Here is a 24,642-nt window from a genome sequence, read left to right on the forward strand (position 1 = left end):
CCATGCTGCCCCAAAATAGAAAAATAAATGAAAAAAATAAAATAAATAAATAAAAGCACACACACGCATGCACACCAACATGCTCCCCTGACAACTAGAAGCCATGTCACGGCACCCAAACATGCCCCACCACAACATCACGCCAGACCGGCATGCAGGTATGGCGTCAGACCAGCAAGGCCGTATATGAGCAGGGCATCCAAAGCACAGACAGGCAGGGGACCCTGGGGTCCCAGACCCCCAACCCAGATCTCCAGCTGCAGAGGACGCGGACCACGAGAGAACATGCAAACACGAGGCCACCACGCTCCGTCCACCACAATGACAAGACGACCCCAGCATAGCAGATAAAGGGGCAGATGAGGGTGAAAGCCAGCAAACAAGTGAGTGAGCAGAGGAACGGATGAGTAACAAGGCCACACCACACCAGCCGGCACCAGTTGGGCAACACACCCCCAGGAGAGGTAGCAGTGCACCTGAAAGCCACCACCATCCCGCCAAGGCCGAAACCCCAGGCAACCCCAGACCTCGAGCACAGCACACCCACCCACAATGAGAATCTCCCGCCAATCTGTCCCACACTTCCACCCCACCCCACCCCAGCCGCCCCACCACAGCCGAAGGGAGAGAGGAAGTGGAAAATAAAATTAATAAATAAATACATAAAAGGAGGACGACAACCTCAAGGTCACCCACTCCCAGGCGTCACACATCCCCCACCCGAAGCCAAAACTGCACATCCGAGACCCCCCACCTATCCGCACTCCAGGTGCCCCACCCAGCCAAACCAGAGAGATTTTGGTCCCACTCCCCAAGCTGGAATAACCCCCAGAGCAACCAGAGATGCAAAACTGCCACCAGGCAACGGCAGCAAGAAAGGGATGATAACAAACATCCTGAGCGATGGCCCGCGCCACCCTTAGGACGGTTTTGTTCTGTGAACTTGCAGCATTACTCTCATGCAGCTGTTTTGGGGGTTTGTGTGTGTTTTAGGCATTTGTAGTCTATTTTTTTCTTCCTTTCTTTACAGCAGTTTCCTGTTGCATTTGTTTTATGCTGTTTCTGTGTTTGGAGCATTTGGACTTTACTGCTTGTTTGCCCCTATCAGGCACCATAGGACCCTGGACCCATCACCAGTCAATCACATTGTGCATATAGAAAAAATGATATTCATATTCACACCTAGGGGCTAAGTAAAGTCTGAAATTAACCTAACCCAAAGGAAACCCATGCAAGCGAGGATATGCAAACTCCACACAGAGATGTTCCAATGGAAATTTGAGGGGTCATCATATTGTATTCAGGGTCGTCTTATATTCAGCTGTCAGTGTGGTATTCATTACTAATTAGATAGCAGATAGCTCTTGTATTTGAAGTCATTAGATATGTCCGTAATTCTATGAAGGGTGCATATTATGTTAATAATCTAATGCTTGGTTGTGTAGCATTTGCCACATCCAGTATTGTAGCTGCGTGAATGTGGCGTGAAGAGCCGCAGGTGGCATAAAAGCTTGCCTTTGCTGTCACCTGGCGGCCAGTGTGAGTCACTCATTACATGAGGAGGAGGAGGCAATACAAAATTCCATTCCATCGCACCTGAGAGGGCTTCATCGACACCAGCCTTCACTTTGATGAGATAATTCTCCACACTGCTTGTTTTGAACGCTTTTTACATATCGTAACGAAGCCAGAAAGGTGAGGGATTGCGGGAGTAGCAACAGGTAGAGTCGCTCCTACATTCCTTGGAACAACAACGACGCGTTAGTTCTAAGGAAGGACTACGGAAGTTACCTGCCTGATCAAAGGAACTCGTAGGCCCCAAGAGGACGGCAGGGACTTGTTATTTTTTTACGTTTTTTATTTTTCATTTTTTGTTTTACATTCAATTGTTATCCAGTGCGTGCTAATCATGTCTGGTCACAGGAGACAGGTAAGAAAACGTATTCATTCGCCAACTCCTAACGTTCTATAGCATAAGCAGACGAGCTACACATATGGGGTTGTGTTCAGCTATGGGCCTGTTGCGTTTGAGTGTGACTTATATTTAGTACACAAAACAACAGCCACACATCCAAGTGTGTAACGTGACACACAACACATCCACATGGCCACGAAATGGTAATTGGCACAACATTAGGTACACCTATATACAGTCCAATAAGATCCAATACAAAAGCCGTATGTATCATTCTGTACCGAAGAATGATAATGTTCAGTTTTGATTGACACCGTAAGTATCTGGGTGTTGTTTGCAGTGGTGCATCATTCTGAGAGCAGTTTCCAATATTTTAATTGCGTTATGTAGCTACATAAAAAGAGTAACCTACTGTATCAGCGTGCAGTTCTACATGACTGAAACCACAATCATAACCATATGTTAAATTAGAACTCTGTCATTCAAAAACTATAACTATTCATAGTAGCCAAGACAGAGTTTTTTTTTTTTTTTGCACAAAACACGGATCACAGTGTAATTTGGATTACCTTTGTGTTTGTAATACTCAACATGGTCCAAATATGGAATTTTTTAAAATTCATTTTTATATTATGACATTTTTCCTCATAGTTTCTGTGCAAATCAAGACTACTAGTTTTATTTAAGGAGACCTTTATTATTGTACTCTGTTTTTGTTTTGTTTTTGCTTATGTGGAACATGCACATTATCATGAACAAATAAAGGATGCCCAGTGGGATACGTTATGGTCATCTAATTGTAGTTGTCTCTGTAAGGGTAATGGTTTTAATACAGCTTTCAGCTCTCTGTATTGGATCTTATTTGACTGTGGATACTCGAGTGTACTTAACATACAGTATCTCATAAAAGTCAGTACACCACACTCATTTCAGCAAGCATTTTATTTTTCTGCTCCCTTTTCAAGGGACAAGACTATAGAAATGAAACTTGGGTATACTTTAAAGTAGTCATTGTACAGCTTGTGAAGCAGTATAGTCACTGAAAATGACTCAACACACAACTTTCACTGTCTAAATCAGGGGTCTCAAACTCGTGGCCCGCCGAGTCAAATTTTGCGGCCTGCGACTTGTCTTCAAAGATTACTGTAATACGGCGTGCGACAAGCCAATGTGAATCATAGGATGCAAACACATAAGCCTACACTGAACTAATAGTGAGTGAGTCACTTAAAACTCATTATCTATACCGCTTGTCTTCATTAGGGTCACGGGTAGCTGGAGCCTATCCCAGCTGAATGCAGCAAAATATAAACTGTGAAATTATTTATTTATTTAGGTGATTCACCCTATTACTGTATCAAGATATTATTGTTATTGTGAGCCATGTATCGCATGTCATAGCGTGAGGTACCCCGACATTCCCAGCCCTACTCCCAATACTTGATGCGGCCCAGCCTCACTCAGACTCTACCTCCAGCGGCCCCCGGGTAAATTGTGTTTGAGACCCCTGGTCTAAATAGATGCCAACACAAGTGAATACACCTCACAGTGAATGTGTCCAAATTGTCAATATTTTGTATGAGCGACATTGATATCTTGTACTGCGTTAATCGTCTTGGGCATTGGAATAATGTTTGCACGGGTTGTTACTGCAATCCTCTTCCACTTCTCCATGATGACATTAGTGGTGGAGCTGGTGGATATTTTGCACTACTCTGCTTCCGCAGGATCCTCAGCCAGGCACTTGTCATCTTGGAGTTGTGTTTCAGCTCGTTAACTACCATGCAAGGGAGGGGATCATGCTCTGCTTCAGAATGTCCCTATACATGTTGGAATTAATGTTTCCCTCAATAAACCGCAGCTCCTCAGGGCCAGCACCACTCTGACGCTTCCACCACCATATTTGACAGTCGGCAAGACACAGTTATCTTTCTATACTCACTTGTGTTGCCAGATATTTAGACATCATTTTCAGTGGGTAGTAAATGCATACAATACAAGTTGTACACTGACTACTTTAAGGTACATTACATTTTATATACTGTAGATATCTGTAATAGCAATGATTGCTGTAAGAGATGGGTGCAGTTAGTCAAACAGTGCACAATGTTATTTGTATTACGTTCAGTATGTTTGATCTGTTAATATTGGTATTGCCAATGATGTGACACCACGTTGTCACCTCCGCACTCATGACCTGCTGCACACATGTAGCAAAGTGTGGACATGTTGTGAGTGCAAATGCCACCACATGCCATGCTTCTCAGTCACATTACATTAGCCTAACAATGTCTGTGGTGATTCTGACTCACCACAGACACAGTGACATTCTCTCCCACACCCGCCCACATCAGAGTTAGACTGGATTCTTGACTAGATAGCCATCGTTCTCTTGATTCTGTCAGCAGCCTGAGTACCAACACATTAAGTAAAACCACTACGTGTCACTCACACTTTGTGTTATGTTGAAAATGCTGAAATGGCCACAGTGTGTTACATCACTTCGTCACTGTTCTCTTCCAACAGCCCAGCATAGAGCTACTGGAATTAATGGGAGTAGTTAGAGAGAATGGCAATGAACAGATGTCACTTCCTCCCGTGGTATGTAAATGATTAATTTCAATATGATGTTTTGTGGATTATTTGGACAACAAAGCAGTATTTTGACTCCTCATTTAATAGTCATCAACCATGCTATTTTGATATGATTAATTACAGGAACTCTGAATTAAATATGAGGTTATTTTTGCATTTCATTATACTTTGTTAAGAGATCCTATATAAAGGTAGTAAAGCCCAATTTGGAATGACACTGTCACAGAGTATTCATGTAACAACATTGTCGAGTACCTGTTTTATGCTTGCGTAGAATTGTACTGCATCATACCGAGATGTGTTTCTAATATTTAGATTGTTTATCTACACCCACAAGAAATTACGTACAGTATGCCAGTCACAACTGAGCAATATTGTATTTTTTGTTTTAATATTCAATCTCATTTGAACGTGCAGGAAATAAATGTTTAGTAATTTGTCTCTATTCTCTGTTATACACCAAATAAAGTGTTTATATTAATTACGAATGGTCAATTGAACCTGCCAAAAAATAAGTTTGTATTTGTTTCGGAGAAACAGAATACGCCGCTCTCATACGACTACGTCCTGGTGGCGAAAACGAGAGAGCACCATGATCGAGAGGCCATCAAGAAGCAAAACGAATTCATTGAAGAACTGAAAAAGAAGAATTTTAAAGTCACAGTGAGTGTGGCATGAAACAGATGTGTCTGCAGCAACTTTGTCTTTGAGGTTAGACTTGTATTAGGCCATTCATTCATCTTTTTGTTTGAATGTTCCCTGATAGAAAATCATAGACGATGACCTGGTCTTCTTTGGCATGCAAGCTCCGAAAGAGATTTTTGAGAAGTACAGATATCTGCTGAAAGTTTCTGATGCCTGCAATTGGAGCTCAGACCAGAACTACGTGCCTCTCAGCACCAGGTAATATAGTTTGTCACTGTCCCACTACAGTATATCATGGATGTACGTGAGCAGCAGAGCCTGTACAGGACTGGATCAGTGTGTTTTGACAATATAGTCGTCCCTCGCCACTTTGCGCTTCAAACTTTTGCGGTTTTACTCTGACATGTTTTTTCATAGATTTATTAATTAATAAATCATGCTGTTTCATGGTTGAACACGGCCTACTATTAGTAAAAAAAAAAAAATCTGCATGTTTAAGCAAATGTTGCATTTTTTTGCCTAAATTGAGCACTTTAAAGCATAAAAATGACTAAATGAATTAAAATACAAAATACAAGGCATTGAAAAATGCATTCAAAGATGTTGATTAAATGTAGTATTCTACACTATCCACTAGGTGTCAGTAATGTTACTCTTCTGTTCAGTGTGACACACAAGCACTAGACTTGATCGCCAGAACAACAGGCTTTTATTGCAGGTTTGAATGATCTCACAACAGTCACAGTAATCCCGAATAAAAATCCCTAATAAAAACACGGGCTACTTTTGCGGCTGTTATCCACGCAAAAGTCATTACACCGGCATGACTTGGTGGTGTAAATGTGGAGTTTGCGTGCCGGCAGAAATGGAGTGTTCCTGCTGAACCCTGCAGTGATAGAAACTTTTTTCCAACTACCCTGCTGCAATAACAATGTCGCTGTAGCTTGGTTTATTGGTCAGTTACGTAAATAGAACACTGGTGCAGTTTTTTTGGAGTTTTTTTTTTTTTTTTTAGTCGAAATTACGTGCATCGTCCACATGCTAGCTGTTTTTTAAGCTGTTTTTCTCTCTGTAGAATGCGCAGAATAGAGAGATGTGTGGTCATGTTTCCAATAAGGATTATAGATAATGGGCAACATTTTCCTTGAACTAAATATCAGAATTGTATTAAATATTCTTTTTCTAACATAGAAAGTGCCTGGTAAGTATAAATGTCTTGTTAGTTACAAACCCAGTGTCACTTATGGTGTTTTACTGCTTTGAAAATGAGTCTGCTTACTCTATATATCATCTGTTGTGTATTCTCCTTTTCTTGTTCTCTTCACAACTCTTGCAAAGTGATCATGTTTTTTTGGAATGTAGAGAAAAAGCAAAATGTACCAGTTCTTTGACGCGTGGCCTTGTGTGATCTATGGCTCCAGAGGTTCAAACTCTTGTGTTTTTTGGTGCAAATTTAGAGGCATAATATTTGTACTGCTTTATGGACATTTGGCTTCAGAGGCTTCATTGTAATGTTGAAATCATGACTGCGCTTGTTGAGATATTATGTTCTTCCTTCAGGATAAGGGTTGTACACTTCATCTTGAATCACACCCCCATTAACTCAGGAGGTAAGCGGCTTTTCATACTCTCACAGTCCTCTTTAACAATATGAACAACTAAACTGCATTGCACTGCTAATCTTCCTAGAGGCTCTCCGAGACCTCATGAAGATGAAGGTTTTTGAGGCGAAGTTCTGCCTACATGAGGTAAAAAATCCATCATTAGGAGAAACTAAAGGCATGTACGGATAATATTAGATTATTACCAGGTCAGCATCAATCAGGTCAACATCAATTTGAAATTGTAAGAGCAGGATCTCCATTTAATAGGGGCTTTTTTGGCAAATTCTTTCATGGAAATGGTGTAAAAAGGGACTGGTAGCATGTAAACGGTCCAATTAAACATATTAGAGAGAGGGAGACAGTGACACTGTTACATATCAGCGTATCACTGGCCACCAAAGTGTTTTACTGTCCTCGAGAGAAGTGTGAAGCACAACTTGGCTCAGGCCTTTCCAAACAAAGCACTGGTGCTCTGAAGTTCACCTACAGTGCATTGCTGTGAGTCATTAATGTGACGTATGATTGTCAGTCATGCGACGATTTTTAAAATGTGAGGCTTTGATTGCTTCAACGCTGCACGTCTTCACGTCAACAGGTTTTTCTACTCACCGCTAGGGAAGCGAAAGCCCTCACAACACATTTCTGAAAAAAGGGTTAAAAAGAATTCAGATCAGTGTTTATTAATGTCACTATGCACTCTTTCTATTTTCTTCATGTGGTCTATTTGCTTTGCAGAAAAAGAAACAGCGAGAGCTGACAGAGAGCTGGGCTCGATGGACTGCTTGTTTCCAAGGGCAACCCATAACTGCTGTCAGGTTTGAATTGCATCACAGCAGCCTTTATCTTCTGCTTGTCTACAGATGCAGCACTTGCTGCCATGTCGTTTAGTATTTCACGAATACTGTGAAGTACGTTTCAAGTGCTCCTCTGACAACAGCGAGCATGTCATCCTCTACACATGACCCGCACATTGCTTGGTTTGATTATTTAGAAAAAAAGCGCCTTATGTTTATGTAGGTTGGATCTTTTGTCTTTGTTAGTTGTATAAAAAATATAAAAAATAGCATAACATGCGGGATGTCTGTAAACTTTATGCTGAAATGTGACAAATGAACTTGCATCTCATTGAACTAAATTACGTACACACACAAATTTAGGGGGGACCTGTAAGTAGAAACGCCAAGTGCAAACAGATGGTTGGCGGTTGGAACTCTGCTTTCTCCATCCCAATCCCTGCTGTTGGGCCCTTGGGCAAGACACATCACCCACCTGGCCTCCAGTTCCACTCACACTGGTGTATAAATGTGAAAGAATGTTTGTTGATAGTCAGAGTGGCAGCCACATTTCCATCAATCTAGCTGTGAATCCAGATGTGGATAACACCACCATTGTGTGACTACAGAGTGAACGAATTTTGGGTTTTCCCTGTAAAGCGCGTTGGGTGTCTAGAAAGGTGCTAGATAAATCCAATCCAGTCCAAAATGTATTATTATTATTGTTGTTATTATAACACAATAGATTTTTTCCATAGAAAATAATGATTTGATTTATTTAAACATTTGAACATTATATTTCAATTCAGAATACATCACATATCACAATTCACATTTCCTCATGTTCAAAAGGAGTAGGAAGAATCAGAGCTTAGTGAGTCCTACCCCCTCTGTTTCACATCAATTTCTAATACATTTGTTCATTTTTCATTTAACATGTTCCCTTTGCCAGCTCAGAAAAACTCGAGAAAATGATAATAAAATGAAGAAATATAACAATATTATTACAATGAAGTTGAGGTTTGTAAATCTGTATGGACAAATTACTGCAATCCATATATTTTGTAAACATCAGCTACTTGTACTTATTCTTCATTTATGTGCATTGTTTGAGTTCTTTACTCAATCCATTCCACAATCTGATTCCACAAACTGATATGCGAAGGGTTTTTAGCCTTGTGCGGGCGTATAGGTGTTTTAAGTTGAATTTTTTCCAAAGGTCATATTTCTGTTCTCTTGATGAGAAGAAGAATGAGAAGAGTATTGTATAATTTTAATGTGGGACTTCCAACTCATTTTGTCATCTAATATTTTCAGTAACTCTCTGTCAATGTCCACGTTGTCTATTTGTATTTGCACCTGAGGATCCTTTTAGCTCTTACCAAATAGCATTATTCTAGTTTTACTTAGGTTCAGGGAAAATAAGTTTTTTTTTCAAGCCATCTTTTTAGTATTTTCTTTTATTAGCTCTTCTGTGCCTTTTCCAGAACAGAATGCGGTAGGGTCCTCTGCAAATAATGCTAGCTTTAGGTCTTTTGCGGCTTTACAGATATCGTTTATGTGTAAGTTGAACAGTTTTGACCCCAGTACGGAACCCTGGGGTACGCCACATGATATATTTAAGCTTGTAGATGTACATGTACATGTACTCCTAGCTTCACATATTGCCTCTAGTTTGATCGGTAGCTTTTTACGCAGTTCAAGACTAACCCTATGATTTCATACCTTTCTAGTTTGTTCATTAAAATATTGTGATTAATTGCATCAAATGCTTTTGTTAAGTCCATAAATACTGCAGCTGCACACTCTCTGCGATCTATAGCATTTGTAATTTCCTCGGTTATTTCAATGAGTGCCATGGAAGTTGAAATGTTAGCTCTGTATCCGTATTGGCTGTCTGTGATGAATTCATTCTTATATATAAATTTATGTAGCCTGTAGTTGAATAGCTTTTCAATGGTTTTAGAAAATTGTGGCAATAAAGAAACTAATGTAAATAGAAATAATCTGTTTCAAGATCAAACTATTGCCAGCATAAAACCTTTTATTAAATGCACAGGCAATGTTTTAAGTAACATTTTAACGTTCATAACTCACGTATAAGTGTAAAAAGAAGTCAATCAACTTTCATATTAATTCATAAACACTATAACACACAAACACTATCACAGCTATTTACTAACAATCTTAACTGTCATATAAGTGTATAAGTTAACTTTATTCACAAAAGCGTGTCACTTTTTAACATCCTTAATGTTCACATAAGTGTAAAAAGAAGCTAACCACCGTTAACAGTAAATCATAAAAACACTCTTCTTACCACGTGCGGTGTATATTGTTCCTCTTCTGTCACCCACTTTTTGAGTCTGGTTTTGTTTTGAAATAAGAAACAAGCCAAAGAAAAACAAAACACATGCAGAGTTAGTCCTGTGATGCTCGCGGAACTGAGCTCTTGCCTGGTGCACATAATCATTCAATTATTTATTTCTAAGTTGGATTGGATTGTTGAATTGTACAAACTCGATGTCGATGAACTTTATAGGTTACATACTATATTTGGTAGAAGTTGCCCTTATATGAGATTTGAGTTTGACTTGTGTGTTTATAAAAATGCTGGTTTTCACCTTTTGTGTGTTAGGAACTACTTTGGGGAGAAGGTGGCCTTGTACTACCTGTGGCTGGGCTGGTACACATACCTGCTCATCCCTCCCGCTCTCATCGGGGTCATTGTCTTCCTCTATGGCCTCGCCTTCTTCAACACGTCGCCCCTCATGTAAGATTATGGTCACCTTTCCCAGGCCATAAGGTGGTATTTAGGATTTTAATGAACAACCAAAGTGCTTGTTGTCTTGTAGAAAGGAGGTCTGTGAGGCTGACACAGTCATGTGCCCACTTTGTGACAAGAGATGCAAAGTGTGGCTGCTCTCAGACACATGCACCTATGCCAAGGTAGGTTGGAGCAGTGGTTTGTAAAGTTATAAAAAGGAACTCTTTTTGTGCTCACGGCTGGTTTTGCCTGTCCACAGGTGAGCCTACTGTTTGACAATAATGGCACCGTTCTCTTTGCCATGTTCATGGCAGTGTGGGGTGAGTTGAGTGTCAATAAGATCTGTTTCTTTTGTGTTCACTTAAAAAACAAAATCAAAGCAACATGTTCTGCAAAAGCGGTGTGGTTTAGTACAGTACAAATTCATTTTCATCACTTAGGACTATCAGGCCTGTTTGCAGACATCAATGATAAGGGCTCTCCAGCCTCCTCTGTCGTCTGTTCTATGTGACTGATATTTGATGACATTTCCTAGGCTGTTAGCAGAATTTTGATGGCTTTGGACAGACTTGACTATCATCAAAGATTTGCAACTCGACTTGGACTTTGGCATCAATGACTCGGGATTTGACTCTGACTTTAGTCGGATGACTTGAAAATACTTTAGTTTCTCAGTGAATGTGTTGAGTAAAATTTGTACCCATTCAAAGTATTTAACTAACGTGATTTTTTTTTTTTTCTTTCTTCTGTGACTAAGCCTTGTAACACTTGTCTTATTTACAAAATAAAACAATTCAAAATGCATTCATTGTATTCATCAAATTTAATAGAGTTGTTTAAATGGCATTTTATTTGATAAACAGTGTTTGTGATATGTAAAGATTCAAATTTTAAGACGATGATTTCAGACTTGACTCAACCTGTATTGTCTTGACTTGAGACTTGACTCAGACTTGCTCGTCTTTACTTAGTCTTATTCTTATTCTTCTGAATGATTATGACACTATTTAAGGCCAATTTGCCTCAGTAGATTGATTTTAGCCGCAAGATGGCCTAGTGGTTAGCATGTTGGCCACACAGTCAGGAGATCTGGGTTCAAATCTCTGTTTGGGCATCCATGTGTGGAGTTTGTATGTTCTCCCCGTGCGTGTGTGGGTTTTCTCCGGGTACTCTGGTTTCCTCCCACATTCCAAAAACATGCATGTTAGGTTAATTGGAGACTCTAAATTGTCCATAGGTATGAATGTGAGTGTGAATGGTTGTTTGTCTATATGTGCCCTGTGATTGGCTGGCTACCAATCCAGGGTACATACCATGCCTATTGCCCAAAGTCAGCTGGGATAGGCTCCAGCATACCCCCACGACCCTAGTGACGATAAGCGGTATAGAAAATGGATGGACGGATGGATGGATTGATTTTAAGAGTGTAATGTATAACATCCATTTATAAGCACATTATTGCATTTCCACGTCCCCGTTTGATTGTTCTTGTACTCAGTGGATTGCTTGTTTTCATGTCCAATCTGTATCCTGTGCAGCCAAGCAGTTGTTTCCAATAGTCATTCAGGTAATGTCTTTATTTGAACAGCTGTGTGAAGAGTGCATTGTAAGGATGTGCATTCTTCAAAGGCAAGAAAAAAGCTATATGACCATCTGACTGTGAACAGTGTCCTTAAAGGGCGGGGTGAGCTAGAGAGAAGATAATGCAGTGAGGGTATACAGTAGAAGTGGCTCACGGATGCTGTAGCTTTTTGTGAACTTTGTAAAAGCAACTTCTTTAGTCAAATTTTCAATAATAATTCGATAAAATGTGTAGAAATTTACCTAAACATGGTTGTAACTCAAATGTTTCTACAAAAAACGTAATATTTAAATGTTATAAATTAATTAGAAATAGGTTGATTTTATAGAAATATAAGAAACAAAAATTTTAATATTCAAGTAATTCTAAAAAATAAAAAAAAGTAAAATACCACATTGAATCTAAATTAAAAAATTGCTAGGCTTATTTTTATTATTGTTATTATTTTTTTTTACAGCCACACTGTTTTTGGAGTTCTGGAAAAGACATCGAACATCCTATGTGTGTGAATGGAAGGTGTCTGATTGGTGTGAGGAGGAGGTATGCATCAAGTATATATCAGCATCTTTCATATCAAGTTAATGATCCTGAAAGTCTTTATCGTGTATTTTTTTATGTGTGTGTGTCTACATGTGTCCTTTCAGGAGGAACTAATCTTGGAGATTGTCAACAACGTTAACTGTGAACCCAAAAAGTACAAGCACTCCTATCTGCGCAGCACACTGGTTTTGATCTGTGTCACAATCATGGTACTTATGTCTTCTCTTTTAAAACAAGCAAGGTTCAAATGAAAGTAAGCTTGATGTTACTAATGAAAGGTTGGGAGGAAGTAGTTATGTTTGTTAGTGATAGACCACACCGCTGTGTTTGTACAGATACTGGTGATCATCGGTCTGACACACGCACTGGTGGTGTTCAGGGTGATTGCAGCAGTGCTATTGGCTGAGGGATCATGGGAGTTCCTGAGTACGCACTCCAACAGTGGAGCCATGATGCTGGGCGCTGTCCTCCATTACCTGATCATCACCGTTATGACACGGGTACAAAAGCATTAAAAAAAATTATGTTTCTCGGTTTCCTTTCAGTAGTGTTCTCTGACAGTTTGACCTCCTCTTTATGGTTGCAGGTCAACAGGATTGTGGCCATGAAACTTTGCGAAATAGGTACAGTATGTTAGTTTGTCTTCCTTTGAATTTGGTTTCGTATTCTTTGCACAACCCTGGTAAATATAGCTGTCCCATTTACTATGTAAAAATAGTTACAGCGTAAACTAAGTTAGTGGTGGCTTAAGAATTTTTTACTGTATATTTTCATCTTAATTGTTTTTAGGATCAGAAGGTGTGTTTATAAATGAGTGCCCGTCCAAACAGGTTTGAAGAGTCATTGTTGCTGTAATGTCTTGAAACCAAGCCAAATTTGTGTCACACATATTTCTACATAAAGGAACACAAGGGGTTCACCTTAAACGTATAAGAAACATTGCACATATATCAATTTACAAAGTTGTATAACAAATACGGTAAACACTAGCCTAAAATAGCCTCGTACAACAGTAAAGTGATCAACACAGTCTATCACTTAGTCAGTCTCAAGTAAACTGGTGTCTGTCCAAGTAGGAGGGCTGTCATTCAAACAGGCAGCTGACGCACTGATTATTTGCAGTGGAACAGGCTCAATGAATGGTCCAAAAGTCCCACATCCATGCGGCCATGATCGAGTGTTACACATACAGTCATGTGAAAAAATGACAACCCACGATGTAACTCTTCTACCCCTGAAACACTGCACCCAAAAGGGTGAACATTTGGCAAAACATCCTCTAGTCCGCTTTGTTGCCAGTGCTAGTATTTTTCTGACAAATACATCATATATCAGCGCAGTTATTAATCCCCAAAACTTGACCCCAAAAGTCGGATGACTTGAAAATTCTCACAAAGCTCAGTGAGTTTAGCGTTTTAGTCATATCATCACGAAATTTGGGACTGACAAGCACATGTTTTCAAAATCTGAGTAAGATTGGTTAAAAAACATGGCCGCCTTTCTCGTTTTTGAACCATTTATCTTAGATACTATGTGGCAGACTCTGCCATAGTTTGGCCAAGAGCATTTTTATCATTTTCATACTACAGAGCAAAGTGTCAGTCTTACACAAAGGTGTGGTCAATAACAAACAATTACCGTAGTTTTATAGCTATGAGTGAACTTTGGAACTGGGCCACCACGTATCAGAGAGGTGACATACCAGGTGTCCTTCGCGAGGAAAACTCACTGAGGACAACCAGAGGATAGCTACAATACATTTAAGGCAGTGCTTATGACACATTTTGTCTTATATATTTGTAATTTCTATGTGCTCTTGGTTGTGATTTTAACATCTGTGTATTTGGTCTGTGTCGTGTTTAAGCTCAACCACCACTTGCTTGTTTGATGTGCACCAGGTTTCGGTAGATTGCACACTTTAATAAACAAACCCCGCTGGCAGCGCAAACACCCCATACATGTCAAGCGTCAAAGGACCCTTTTTTATTTTGTTTTTTTTCCCCAAAGACGGGCCTTGAAAAAGAGGGCTCGTCTTACATTCGGGTAAAAATTTGTGTGCATCGTCAAAACCCAGTTGTGTTTTACATGTATGTTGACACAAATTATGTCTTTTACAGAGAAAACCAGATCATTTGCTGCAACGGAGAAGAGTTTCACAGTCAAGATGTTCACCTTTCAGTTCTTCACATATTTTTCCTCACTCTTCTATGTAGCCTTCTTCCTCGGCAGGTAATCCACAATTTGCAAGTGTTGAAGAAAAACTGCACTTTTTTTTTTTTTAATTTTGCCCATCATCCACAATCTGTATGTGAGACGTGAAAACACGTGTCTCTCTTTTCTATGCGTTCTCAATAGAGAAAAGCTGCTAGCACCTCCAAAACATACAACAACGTTTTATCGTTTTATATACATGCTGTGATCATGCAGCAACAGGTACATTCATGATAACATTTAATACTTACAGTATTTTGGTCATTTGGAGCATTACCAGAACTTCCTTCCTGCGCACATTGATTTCACATGGAATGCCGAGTGATCTTTCACCACAAGACTTGTGTTCCTCGTTGAGCTGGTAAATTCAGTATAGTCCTCAGGTGAAAAATACTGAGAGCAAACTTGTATCCAGCTGAGTCTTCCTAGCGATGTCGTCAGGTCTAGAGTCAGTATCCACAGCTTCAGTCTGCTTGGATGTTTAGTTGGGAGTGTGTGGAATCTCAAAGTTGATCATCTTATTGCCACAACATTGTACTATACATGTGCGAGTTCATGATTTATAACCTAGCATTGTCTTTTCCAAACTCTCAGACGATACAGCAGCAGCAGATCCAATAGCTAACACGAGTCGAATAGCTAACAATACGTCTCGGTAGTGGCCTGAGGCGTGGTGTTGTGAGTGTTGTTGTGAGAGGCTCTGGGTCACTACGCCAAAAAAGTAGTTCTTCTGTATTCGCTCCTACAATAACACTGTCACTCTAGCTTGGTTAATATGCAGCTCATGTTATGTACAGTACATAGTACATTGTAGAGGGCTTGATAGTGGAAATAGGTGAGTCCCGTTACGTGTATGGTTAGTTGCCTCGTGCTAGTGATTTTCTCTAGAAAATGTGTTCATGTGTTCATGTCTCACATAAGCATTGTGGATGATGGGCAAAATTCCCAAAAAAGTGTAGTTTTCCTTTAATTGTGCACAGGGACTTATATGTTTATTGCCATCTCTTGAATAAACAGGATAAATGGTCATCCTGGTGGTTATGTGCGCATTGCAAGTAAATGGAGGTTAGAAGAGGTGAGTAAACATGACTGACAATAACAGTTGTCATTGCATTTATCACGGTATTTTATGTAGTGTCACCCCAGTGGATGTCTCACAGACCTCTTTATCCAAATGGCCATCATAATGGTACTCAAACAAACCATCAGCAATGTCTTTGAGTTCACCGGCCCGTAAGTATGAATCATTTTAATGTCTGAGCTCTGTACATTATACATTATACATGCTTCAACAATGTTTCCAGAATAGCCAGTTTTCTTCTCTTGTTGGCATCAGGTGGTTTGGCAAGTGGTTGAAGAGGAAACGAACTCACAAGCTTCGGAGGAAATGTGCCTACTGCTACCTAAAAGACGACTCTACACACGGCGAGCTGTGCGAGAACTGCAAGTTGCGAGATTGGCTCAGTAACTACCGCCTCAACGATGTGGACTCTTTCAGCCTCTTCAAAGAGTTCCTGGAGATGGGTACATACTTTATTCTCAGGAATGCAAGAAAAGTCACGCCATGGCCGCTCGGACTGATATTGGTTTCCTCTATATAGTTATTCAGTTCAGCTTCACCACCATATTTGTGGCAGCGTTTCCACTTGCTCCTCTGCTGGCCCTCATCAATAACGTCATTGAGATTCGCTTGGATGCCATTAAGATGGTCACCTTGGAACGCAGACTGATTCCCAAGAAGACAAATGATATCGGTAAGAGTCACTGGAGAGCTAGTTAGTTAAATATGCAAACATCAGCCAAACTTTAGATGCAAACACAACTTTTCTTTTGCATGTCTTTAAGGGACTGTATGCAGTGGGTTTAGGGCGCCAACATTCAAATGTTCTGCAAGCATTATATCCCACCCTCTTCCTGCCATAAGTAGATAAAGTACAGGTATACCCCGTGTAACACACGCATGCGTATTAGTTTGTTTGTCGTCGAGTAATGATAGCAATTTGGCAAAGTTTAGCTACTCACATTAGGCTATACATTCAAAGATGGCTATCATAACAACAACAGTGTGAATGTAAATTGTCGGTCGTCTCTCTGAGACTGCTTTTATGTGCGCATACGTGCTACAACATGTACCTGAGTGACAGCCATGAATGCCAGATGTTTTGTTTTATTTTGTTAAAAAAATATATCTACGCCAATTTATGATTTTTATGCAGTTTAACTAACTTAACTAATAACTAACTAGTTTAACTAATTATATAATGAATGTGAAAGTTTTTTTTTGTACAAACTGTTCTTTTAAACCACTATTGCTGACATATGCATGCCAGTGGTGGTGGTCTTTTATTTGTTGTGTGATTTAAAAAAAAAAAAAAAAAAAAAAAAAGTAATCTTGAGCCAGTTGCCAGTACCTCTAATATACAATGAAAGCCAGTTTTGATCAATCTCTTAATGGCCATTGCAAAAATTATGTGTGGAAAATGAATACCGTATTGACTTGTTGTGACAGTTAATCCAAGATGGCCTCTCTTTCAAAACGTGTTTTTGCAATATTTATTAAAAAAATAATAAGACAAAAGCAAAGACAAAATAATTCTCTCTCTTGAAATCGATATCAGTGAAATTATGCAATGCAATGCAAAAAATCTGAGCGTATCGTAGCTGCTGGACAATTGGGTTGTTTTAAGGGACTTTGGTACATTGATGACCGTTATCTTAAAATTGGCATCATAACTCCCACTCTGCTGTTTACTAAATTGCCCAACCTTTGAGACAATTTTTTTTTCGACCGAGTCTCTGTTGCAGCTACATCTCTGTGTGTAACAAGAAGAGAATCTTTGGCTCTGACTTGTTTGGGGAGAATTCATTTGGCACCACCAGTTGGTTGGCATGTGTAAATCTCAAGACCGGAAGACCACATCTTTTTCAGACTTGTTTCTATGGGGAAAAAAGCCGTCTTATATTCAGGTCAAAACATTACTCACACATAGTGTCTTCACTTGGCATCAGAGGGATTGAATATTTCTTCAAATGTTTGCTTTTCCTCAGGTGTGTGGATCAATTTGCTGGAGGCTATCGGAGTCTTAGCTGTGATTGCAAACGGCCTGGTCATCGGTGTTTCTTCAGACTTCATCCCCCGATTGGTATATCGTTACCTTTACGGCCCGTGTTCCAACGGCACGACGGCAGATATTGAGTGAGCTATGTGTTCCCTTCCGGATGGAAATATATCATGGCTCTGCTGTCCTCTGTGTAACACACTTTTAATTTCTTTTTCTTTTTCTTCAAGTTGCATGGTCGGCTACATAAACAACTCTCTATCCATTGCAACGATGGATAAACCAGAAATCCGCAGGGAGTTTTCATCTGATCAGATGGTCACTCCTAATGGATTGAATGTCTCCTACTGCAGGTTTGTTCTCTTCAATGTACCATTAGTCACTTTCACATATAAGACACAACTAAGTCACTGTTAGTGTTTACACTTCACCCAAATGTCCTTTTTTTTTTTACCTGGCCATTATTGTGTCTACAAGCAACCTTATATGGGTTGCTACACTGTGTGACCTTTTCTCCAGAAAGTGTGGCCCACATTGCAATCCCCTGTTATATTGGCAAACTTTAAAATGCACTGATTAGAAAGATAACATTAGCCCTCCTGTTCGCAGCTACAAAGACTACAGGGACAATGTGGACTACAACCTTACTCCACAGTTCTGGCTTATTTTAGCTGTGCGCTTTGCATTTGTCATCCTGTTTGAGGTAAGCTTAACTAAATACTATTTTCCACATTGGGTGTGTAAAAGTGGAGACCACCCAGCAACATTGACATCATAATCATACTGCAGAAACCTTGTTGTCACAGTTAGAGTAGTTGAAGCAATTACTGTACATCGGTAATGGTGTCATCTCTTTTTGCAGCACATTGTGGTCATATGCAAATTTATCGCAGCCTGGTTCGTCCCAGCAGCCCCCATGGGGGTCAAAAATGACAGACTCTTTGATAAGCTCAAAAGACTAAAAGAAGAGCTCAGGTGAGATTCCGTTAAATTGTTTTCATGGAAAAAGTTGAAACCCAAACCTCCCTTAGTTGTTTGCTATGACATATTCTGACAGTCCAGTACTGTGAAACTGCATACAAGTGAGCCAGCACTAGAGCGAATTGCTTTGTCAAAATGTATCACATTGTCATTTTTCACTGCACATATTTTAACATGTCAGCTAACAGAATTGGTGATGACTCATTTGCAGCAAAGAATTGCAACAATTAGTGTTTTACCATGTGCAGGTTCTACGTCTGAGGACCACTTGCATTGCACTAGAGGTCCTCCTCCAAATTACACTTTTTTGACCCAACAAATATAAGAACACCACCACTGGCTAGCATGTATTACCAATAGTGGTTTCAGAACACAGATTGTAAAAAAAAAAAAGAACTAAAAATATATATTTTTTAAAGTCTATATTCTTCACAGTATGAGTTAAAATTAATGAGAATTGTTGTTTGGCCCAAAAAGGGCAGTGGCATTAATGGCTGTCACTTACTCATGGCTCATGCACAGGCACATGCCTTACTCTACACACACATACACACACATGCAGTTTCAGAGAAGCTATCGACAATTGGCAGTAATTGGGGGAAATACACGAAATACACTGACAGACACACATCAAACATACACATCCACCTCACAGTTGTGTAGGGTTGGGAATCATATGAATTTGAACGATTCCGATTCAATTACTTGTTTTTATTGTTGTTCCTAACGATTCTCGTTTTCGGTGCTTTTAAGAGTAAGTGTCATAAAAGTTTGCATGGTTTAAATGAGGTTGCTAACCAGAATTCTTTTTGAATGAAATGTCTGAACTTCTCCATGATATGAACTTTTTTTTAATCAACTTTAGTATGAATTTCGCACAGGGCTATTTTCAACCAGTATATAAATGTCAAACCATTCAACTTGAACATATAGACAAACAACCATTCACACTCACATTCATACCTATGGACAATTTAGAGTCACCAATTAACCTCACCTGCATGTTTTTGGAATGTGGGAGGAAGCCAGAGTACACGGAGAAAACCCACACGCACACGGGGAGAACATGCAAACTCCACACAGAAATGCCTAAGAGAGAATCGAACCCAGCTCTTCCCGATCTCCAGGCTGTTACTGTGTTGGCCAACGTGCTAACCACTAGATCACCGTGCGGCCCCAGTTTGCTACCCACTCGCACTAAATGCAAGGTCTTTATATTTAACAACAGGTGTGCTTGAGCTTAGTCATAAGGACTCGGGTATGATAATTTAAAAAAATTCTGTCGATATCATACCTTACCTGAGTCATAACGGCTTTACATTGGGGGCTGTGGGGAATATGTAAACAAACAACCGCGACTAGACTACTAAATAATTTGCGGTTGCTTGCAAATATAAAAAAAAAAATTTTTTTTTTTTTTTTTACCCGAATTTCAAATGAACCCCAATGTGGAGACAATGTTTATATACAGTATTATTACATATTATTCCTGTGGTTTTTGTTAAAATATATTTATATATCAGAAAAGAGGTTATTTCTATTTCATAACACAAACAAAAAAAATCAGCAAAATGTTAAATGATTTTAAAACTTGTCCAAAGTCACTCTCTTTTATGATTCATATTTTGTACAGACGAGAGCATAGTGAATTGTATGAAAGTAAGAAAAAAAAAAAGTAAAGGATCATGACCATGGATTTTAGTGGAAAAAGGGATGGGATATGCAGTTAAAATTAAAATCTCTTTCTAGAGGAGTAAAACTATGCGTTGCTATAGGGGAGTGCTGAGCCAGGTTGCAGAGTAGAATTTTGTCCCAAAGGCAATGAGAATTGGAAGGGGAAAAAGTACATTTAATATAGCCAAAAGATAGAGAACAACCTATCAAATCGTTTTTAAGGGACGAAGGTTGCGTTACTTGAAGGAATGTGAAAATCTCCCCGCTTTTTCATTTAAAATATAAATGTTCTGCGAGCCTCTTCATCTGCTTTGTACACTATGTACGCCAGGGGTCACTTACGTGATGCCCGCGGGCACCAGGGAGCCCCAGCCCCCCACGACCACATGAGGTGCGAGCCTGCTTTTCATTCAGGTTTTCAGGTAATAATGAAAGAACAGTAGAAAGAAATGCATTCTGAAATACAAAATGTGAGTTGTGGACACCAGCATTTTGTTAATGTTCTGGTAAAACAAGCATATTCGCTTTGTTTGGGTTTATAATAAGCTCTGAAAATAAATGTTACAAAAATGAGTAGCTCTTGGCCATTTGCATTTTGTAAAAGTAGGTCTCACAAGGAAAAACGTTGGTGACCCCTAATGTACGCTGTGCGAATGTAGTCTGCTTTGTACGAGATGCGAGTGGTAAGATGGCCTCTCTGTGGCTTCAACGGCTTGCACGGGCTGGTGCGACCTATGGTGTATCCAGGTATATAATACAGATCAGTGTCATAGACAGGCGAAACAGCAACTGTATCGGTCATGTGACTTTTTCTTAAAGCGATACGCGCACCGACACGGTTTTGCTCTTTGAGCTCAACACATGCGTCGATGTTCCCGGACCCATCACTACCGTATACACTGATCCAGAGCATCCCAAACATGCTCAGTGGGTGAGATGTCCGTTGAGCATGTTGGCCATGCAAGGACAGGGATGTTTTCACCTTCCGGGAAACACAGGTGCATTTTATTGATCGCATAGCGAAGATGTTTGGGATGCTCTGGACAGTATTTAAGGCAAATGGTGGCCACACCAGATACTGACAGGTTTTTAGACCCTCGATACAGTTAAAGTGCACATTTTCGCATGGCCTTTTATTGTGGCCAAACTAATGCACACCTGGGTAATATTCATGCTGTCTCATCAGCATCTTGATATGCCACACCTGTGAGGTGGATGGATTAGGAATCATGAATGATGAATGCTCACAAACACAGATTTAGACAATTTGTGAACAATATTTGAGAAAGATAGGCCTTTTGTGAACAGTACATTGAAAAAGTTTTAGATATTTGAGTTCAGCTCATGACAGATGGGAGCAAAAGCAAAAGTTTTGCGTTGCATATTTTTGTTGAGGGTAGAACATTCCAATGCTCATGCCCTGTTGCAGTACCTAACCATGACAGACAGCACATTTAACAGTTAAACATTTATAATATATGAAGATGCTCACTGCATTTCATTGGCTGTGTACCTGTTCCATGCAGAATGATAGTAAAGTTGTTTCTAATTGCTTTCTAATCTTAAATTTGTTTTTTTTTACAGGTCGTTTGATGAGAGCCAGCGCTGACACTAATGGAGTGAATTTTCCCACAATGGAATGTGAACCCAGTGTTGCCTTGCGCATTCAAGTGTCCCATTGATCACAGTGTTGAGTCAACTTCCAAGCCATAAATCACCTTGAAGTGTTCAGATAGAGGCCTCCGACTCTTTGACTTTTATCATTATTGTGAATACAGTCATATGAATATATATGAAGAATGTATTCTTCGACAAAACAACTGTGCATTCATTCATTTTGCCGTTGTGTTTCATGAGATTGTTTGTGTTCTATTCTAAGAATGCACTCCATTTTCTGATTGATCTCAATATTTGTGACTTTTGTCGTACTAGCCTTATGGTAATTTATACTGCTGGTGCACATTTGCTACTGATTGTTTTACAATGTTGCCTTATATTGTGAAGTGGTTATTGCCATTACTGCAGCAAGACTGACAGAAGGCAGAAAAGCATTTTACATTTGATGTTTTATATTGATAAAGAGAGGAGTGTCACATCCTCACGGAATGTCTTTATATTTAAAGTTGTCTTTGAATGTGACCATTAAAACATGTTCAGAATGTATGCCAAATTTCACAATTTTGACTACAAACAATTGCATGAACTGTAAGTCTACTTTTGTCTGAGCTTTTTTCCCCCAATCTGTTATTGTTTATCAGTGTTATTTGATTGAATTATCATACTGGCGCTACCATTCAGGTCATCTATAATAGTGAGCTCTTCTCACTCTTGCTTAATTAATCAGCTTTGTATTTGTCTAGAATATTCTAATCATTAATCTAATTCAACAGCATGTGAGCTTTCCCACAAGGGAAAATAACATCCTGGACCAAGTCTACTGCAACATGAAAGGTGCTTTGAAGGCTGTTCCAAGACCCCACTTTGGAAAGGCTGACCACATCTCTATATTCCTTTATCCAACATACAGACAACTTCTTAAAAAAGCTCCCCCTGTACGTACAGCAGTTAAAGTATGGAATGAAGAAACTGATCAAGTACTCCAGGACTGCTTTGGCTGCACAAACTGGGATGTGTTTAAAACTGCAGCGGGGAGGGAAGATTGTACTGTTGATTTGGATGAATATGCTTCTGCTGTTACTGGCTACATTAGCACATGTATAGAGACTGTTACCACCACCAAGTATTACAGAAAATACCCTAACCAAAAACAGTGGATGAACTGTGATGTAAGGGCTAAGCTACGTGCTCGTTCGACTGCATTTGTCATGGGCACCGCTGATGACTACAAAAAGGCCAGATATGACCAGAGGAGGTCCATACGAGAGGCCAAAAGACAGTACAGACAGAAGCTGGAGGGCTACTATTCCACCTCAGACCCTCGGCGCATGTGGGCGGGGCTCCAGCACATCACAGACTATCGACAGCAAAGTAGCGTAGCCACGTCCAGCCAAACCACACTTCCTGATGAGTTGAATGAGTTCTATGCCCGCTTTGACACCCAAACTCCTGATGAGCAGAGAGGGTGGCTGAACCTGGGGAGCACACAGGACTCACCTCTCATGGTGACATCAGCTGATGTGCGCAGGGTTCTAAACAAAACAAACCCACGAAAAGCAGCAGGGCCAGACAACATCTCAGGACGTGCACTTCGGGTTTGCTCATCAGAGCTAGCTGATGTGCTTGCTGACATATTTAACCTGTCGCTTGCACAAGCATCTGTACCGACCTGCTTTAAGTCCACCACCATAGTGCCCGTACCCAAGAAGAGCAACGTGACCTGCTTGAATGACTATCGCCCTATAGCACTCACTCCTATTGTTATGAAGTGCTTTGAAAGATTAGTCATGACCCACATCAAAAAGAGCATCCCGGCGGCAACCGTGGACCCTCTACAGTTTGCATATCGCCAGAACCGGTCCACGGATGATGCAGTCAACACTGCCATCCACACAGCCCTTTCTCACCTACAGGGCCAGGACACATATGTCAGAATGCTATTTATAGACTATAGCTCTGCTTTTAATACAGTCTGCCCCCACAAACTCACAGATAAGCTCCTCACACTTGGCCTGTCTCCCTCCCTCTGTAACTGGGTGTTTAACTTTCTCACAGGCAGGCCCCAGTCAGTCAGAGTCCACAACCGCACATCCAGCTCAAGAATTGTGAGCACTGGGACCCCACAGGGGTGTGTGCTGAGTCCACTCCTCTACACGCTCTTCACCTACGATTGCGTGGCCTCCCAGAACAACACCAGCATCATTAAATTTGCAGATGACACTACAGTCATCGGACTGATCACTGGTGGTGTTGAAACATCATACAGAAGAGAGGTGGCGGACCTCATAGCTTGGTGTCGTGATAACAATCTCCTTCTCAATACAGATAAGACTAAAGAGATGATCATCGACCCAAGAACAAGGGAAAAGGAGCCGCATAGACCCCTGTTTATTGATGAGACTGAGGTGGAGAGGGTGAAAACCTTCAAGTTCCTTGGCACACACATCAGCGAGGACCTCACCTGGTCTCACAACACCCAACAAATTCTGAAGAAGTCCCAAAGGAGACTGTACTTCCTGAGAAGACTGAGGAAATTTGGCATGTCCACCACAATCCTGAGTTGCTTCTACAGATGCACTATCGAAAGTGTCCTTACCGCCTCCATCACTGTTTGGTACGGTAACTGTACAACACGTGATAGGAAGGCACTCCAGCGGGTGATCAAGACCTCACAGAACA

At 40.2% G+C, this 24,642-nt stretch overlaps 1 protein-coding gene across 4 annotated transcripts; it reads left to right on the plus strand.

Moving 5' to 3' along the window:
• The first annotated feature begins 1,564 nt into the window (after nt 1-1,564).
• Nucleotides 1,565-23,407, plus strand: LOC129181802 (anoctamin-9). 4 transcript variants are annotated; one of them, XM_054777434.1, is made up of 24 exons: nt 1,568-1,930; nt 4,442-4,516; nt 5,045-5,173; nt 5,277-5,413; nt 6,716-6,765; nt 6,845-6,903; nt 7,495-7,574; nt 10,171-10,305; nt 10,388-10,481; nt 10,559-10,619; nt 12,339-12,421; nt 12,526-12,630; nt 12,757-12,921; nt 13,008-13,044; nt 14,539-14,650; nt 15,650-15,707; nt 15,768-15,865; nt 15,969-16,156; nt 16,234-16,386; nt 17,681-17,828; nt 17,922-18,044; nt 18,301-18,394; nt 18,554-18,666; nt 21,931-23,407. In XM_054777434.1, the coding sequence occupies exons 1-24, from the start codon at nt 1,910-1,912 to the stop codon at nt 21,953-21,955; spliced, it is 2,343 nt and encodes a 780-aa protein (XP_054633409.1). In that variant the 5' UTR covers nt 1,568-1,909; the 3' UTR covers nt 21,956-23,407. The 4 variants fall into 4 exon arrangements, with proteins under 4 accessions (XP_054633412.1, XP_054633411.1, XP_054633409.1 ...); XM_054777435.1 differs by having other exon boundaries at nt 1,569-1,930; nt 5,051-5,173; nt 21,931-23,405; XM_054777437.1 differs by lacking the exons at nt 17,681-17,828; nt 17,922-18,044; nt 18,301-18,394; nt 18,554-18,666; nt 21,931-23,407 and adding exons at nt 16,478-16,570; nt 17,438-17,548 and having other exon boundaries at nt 1,565-1,930.
• The last annotated feature ends 1,235 nt before the right edge of the window (nt 23,408-24,642 follow it).

The sequence above is a fragment of the Dunckerocampus dactyliophorus genome, chromosome 5 (genome assembly GCF_027744805.1).
Source record: "Dunckerocampus dactyliophorus isolate RoL2022-P2 chromosome 5, RoL_Ddac_1.1, whole genome shotgun sequence".
Lineage (NCBI taxonomy): Eukaryota > Metazoa > Chordata > Actinopteri > Syngnathiformes > Syngnathidae > Dunckerocampus > Dunckerocampus dactyliophorus.

Coding starts and splice junctions, on each gene's coding strand:
- LOC129181802 (XM_054777434.1), top strand. CDS start 1,910: ATGTCTGGTCACAGGAGACAG. Junction 5,174..5,276: donor AGAAGAATTTTAAAGTCACA/GTGAGTGTGGCA, acceptor GTTCCCTGATAG/AAAATCATAGACGATGACCT. Junction 10,482..10,558: donor ACACATGCACCTATGCCAAG/GTAGGTTGGAGC, acceptor GCCTGTCCACAG/GTGAGCCTACTGTTTGACAA.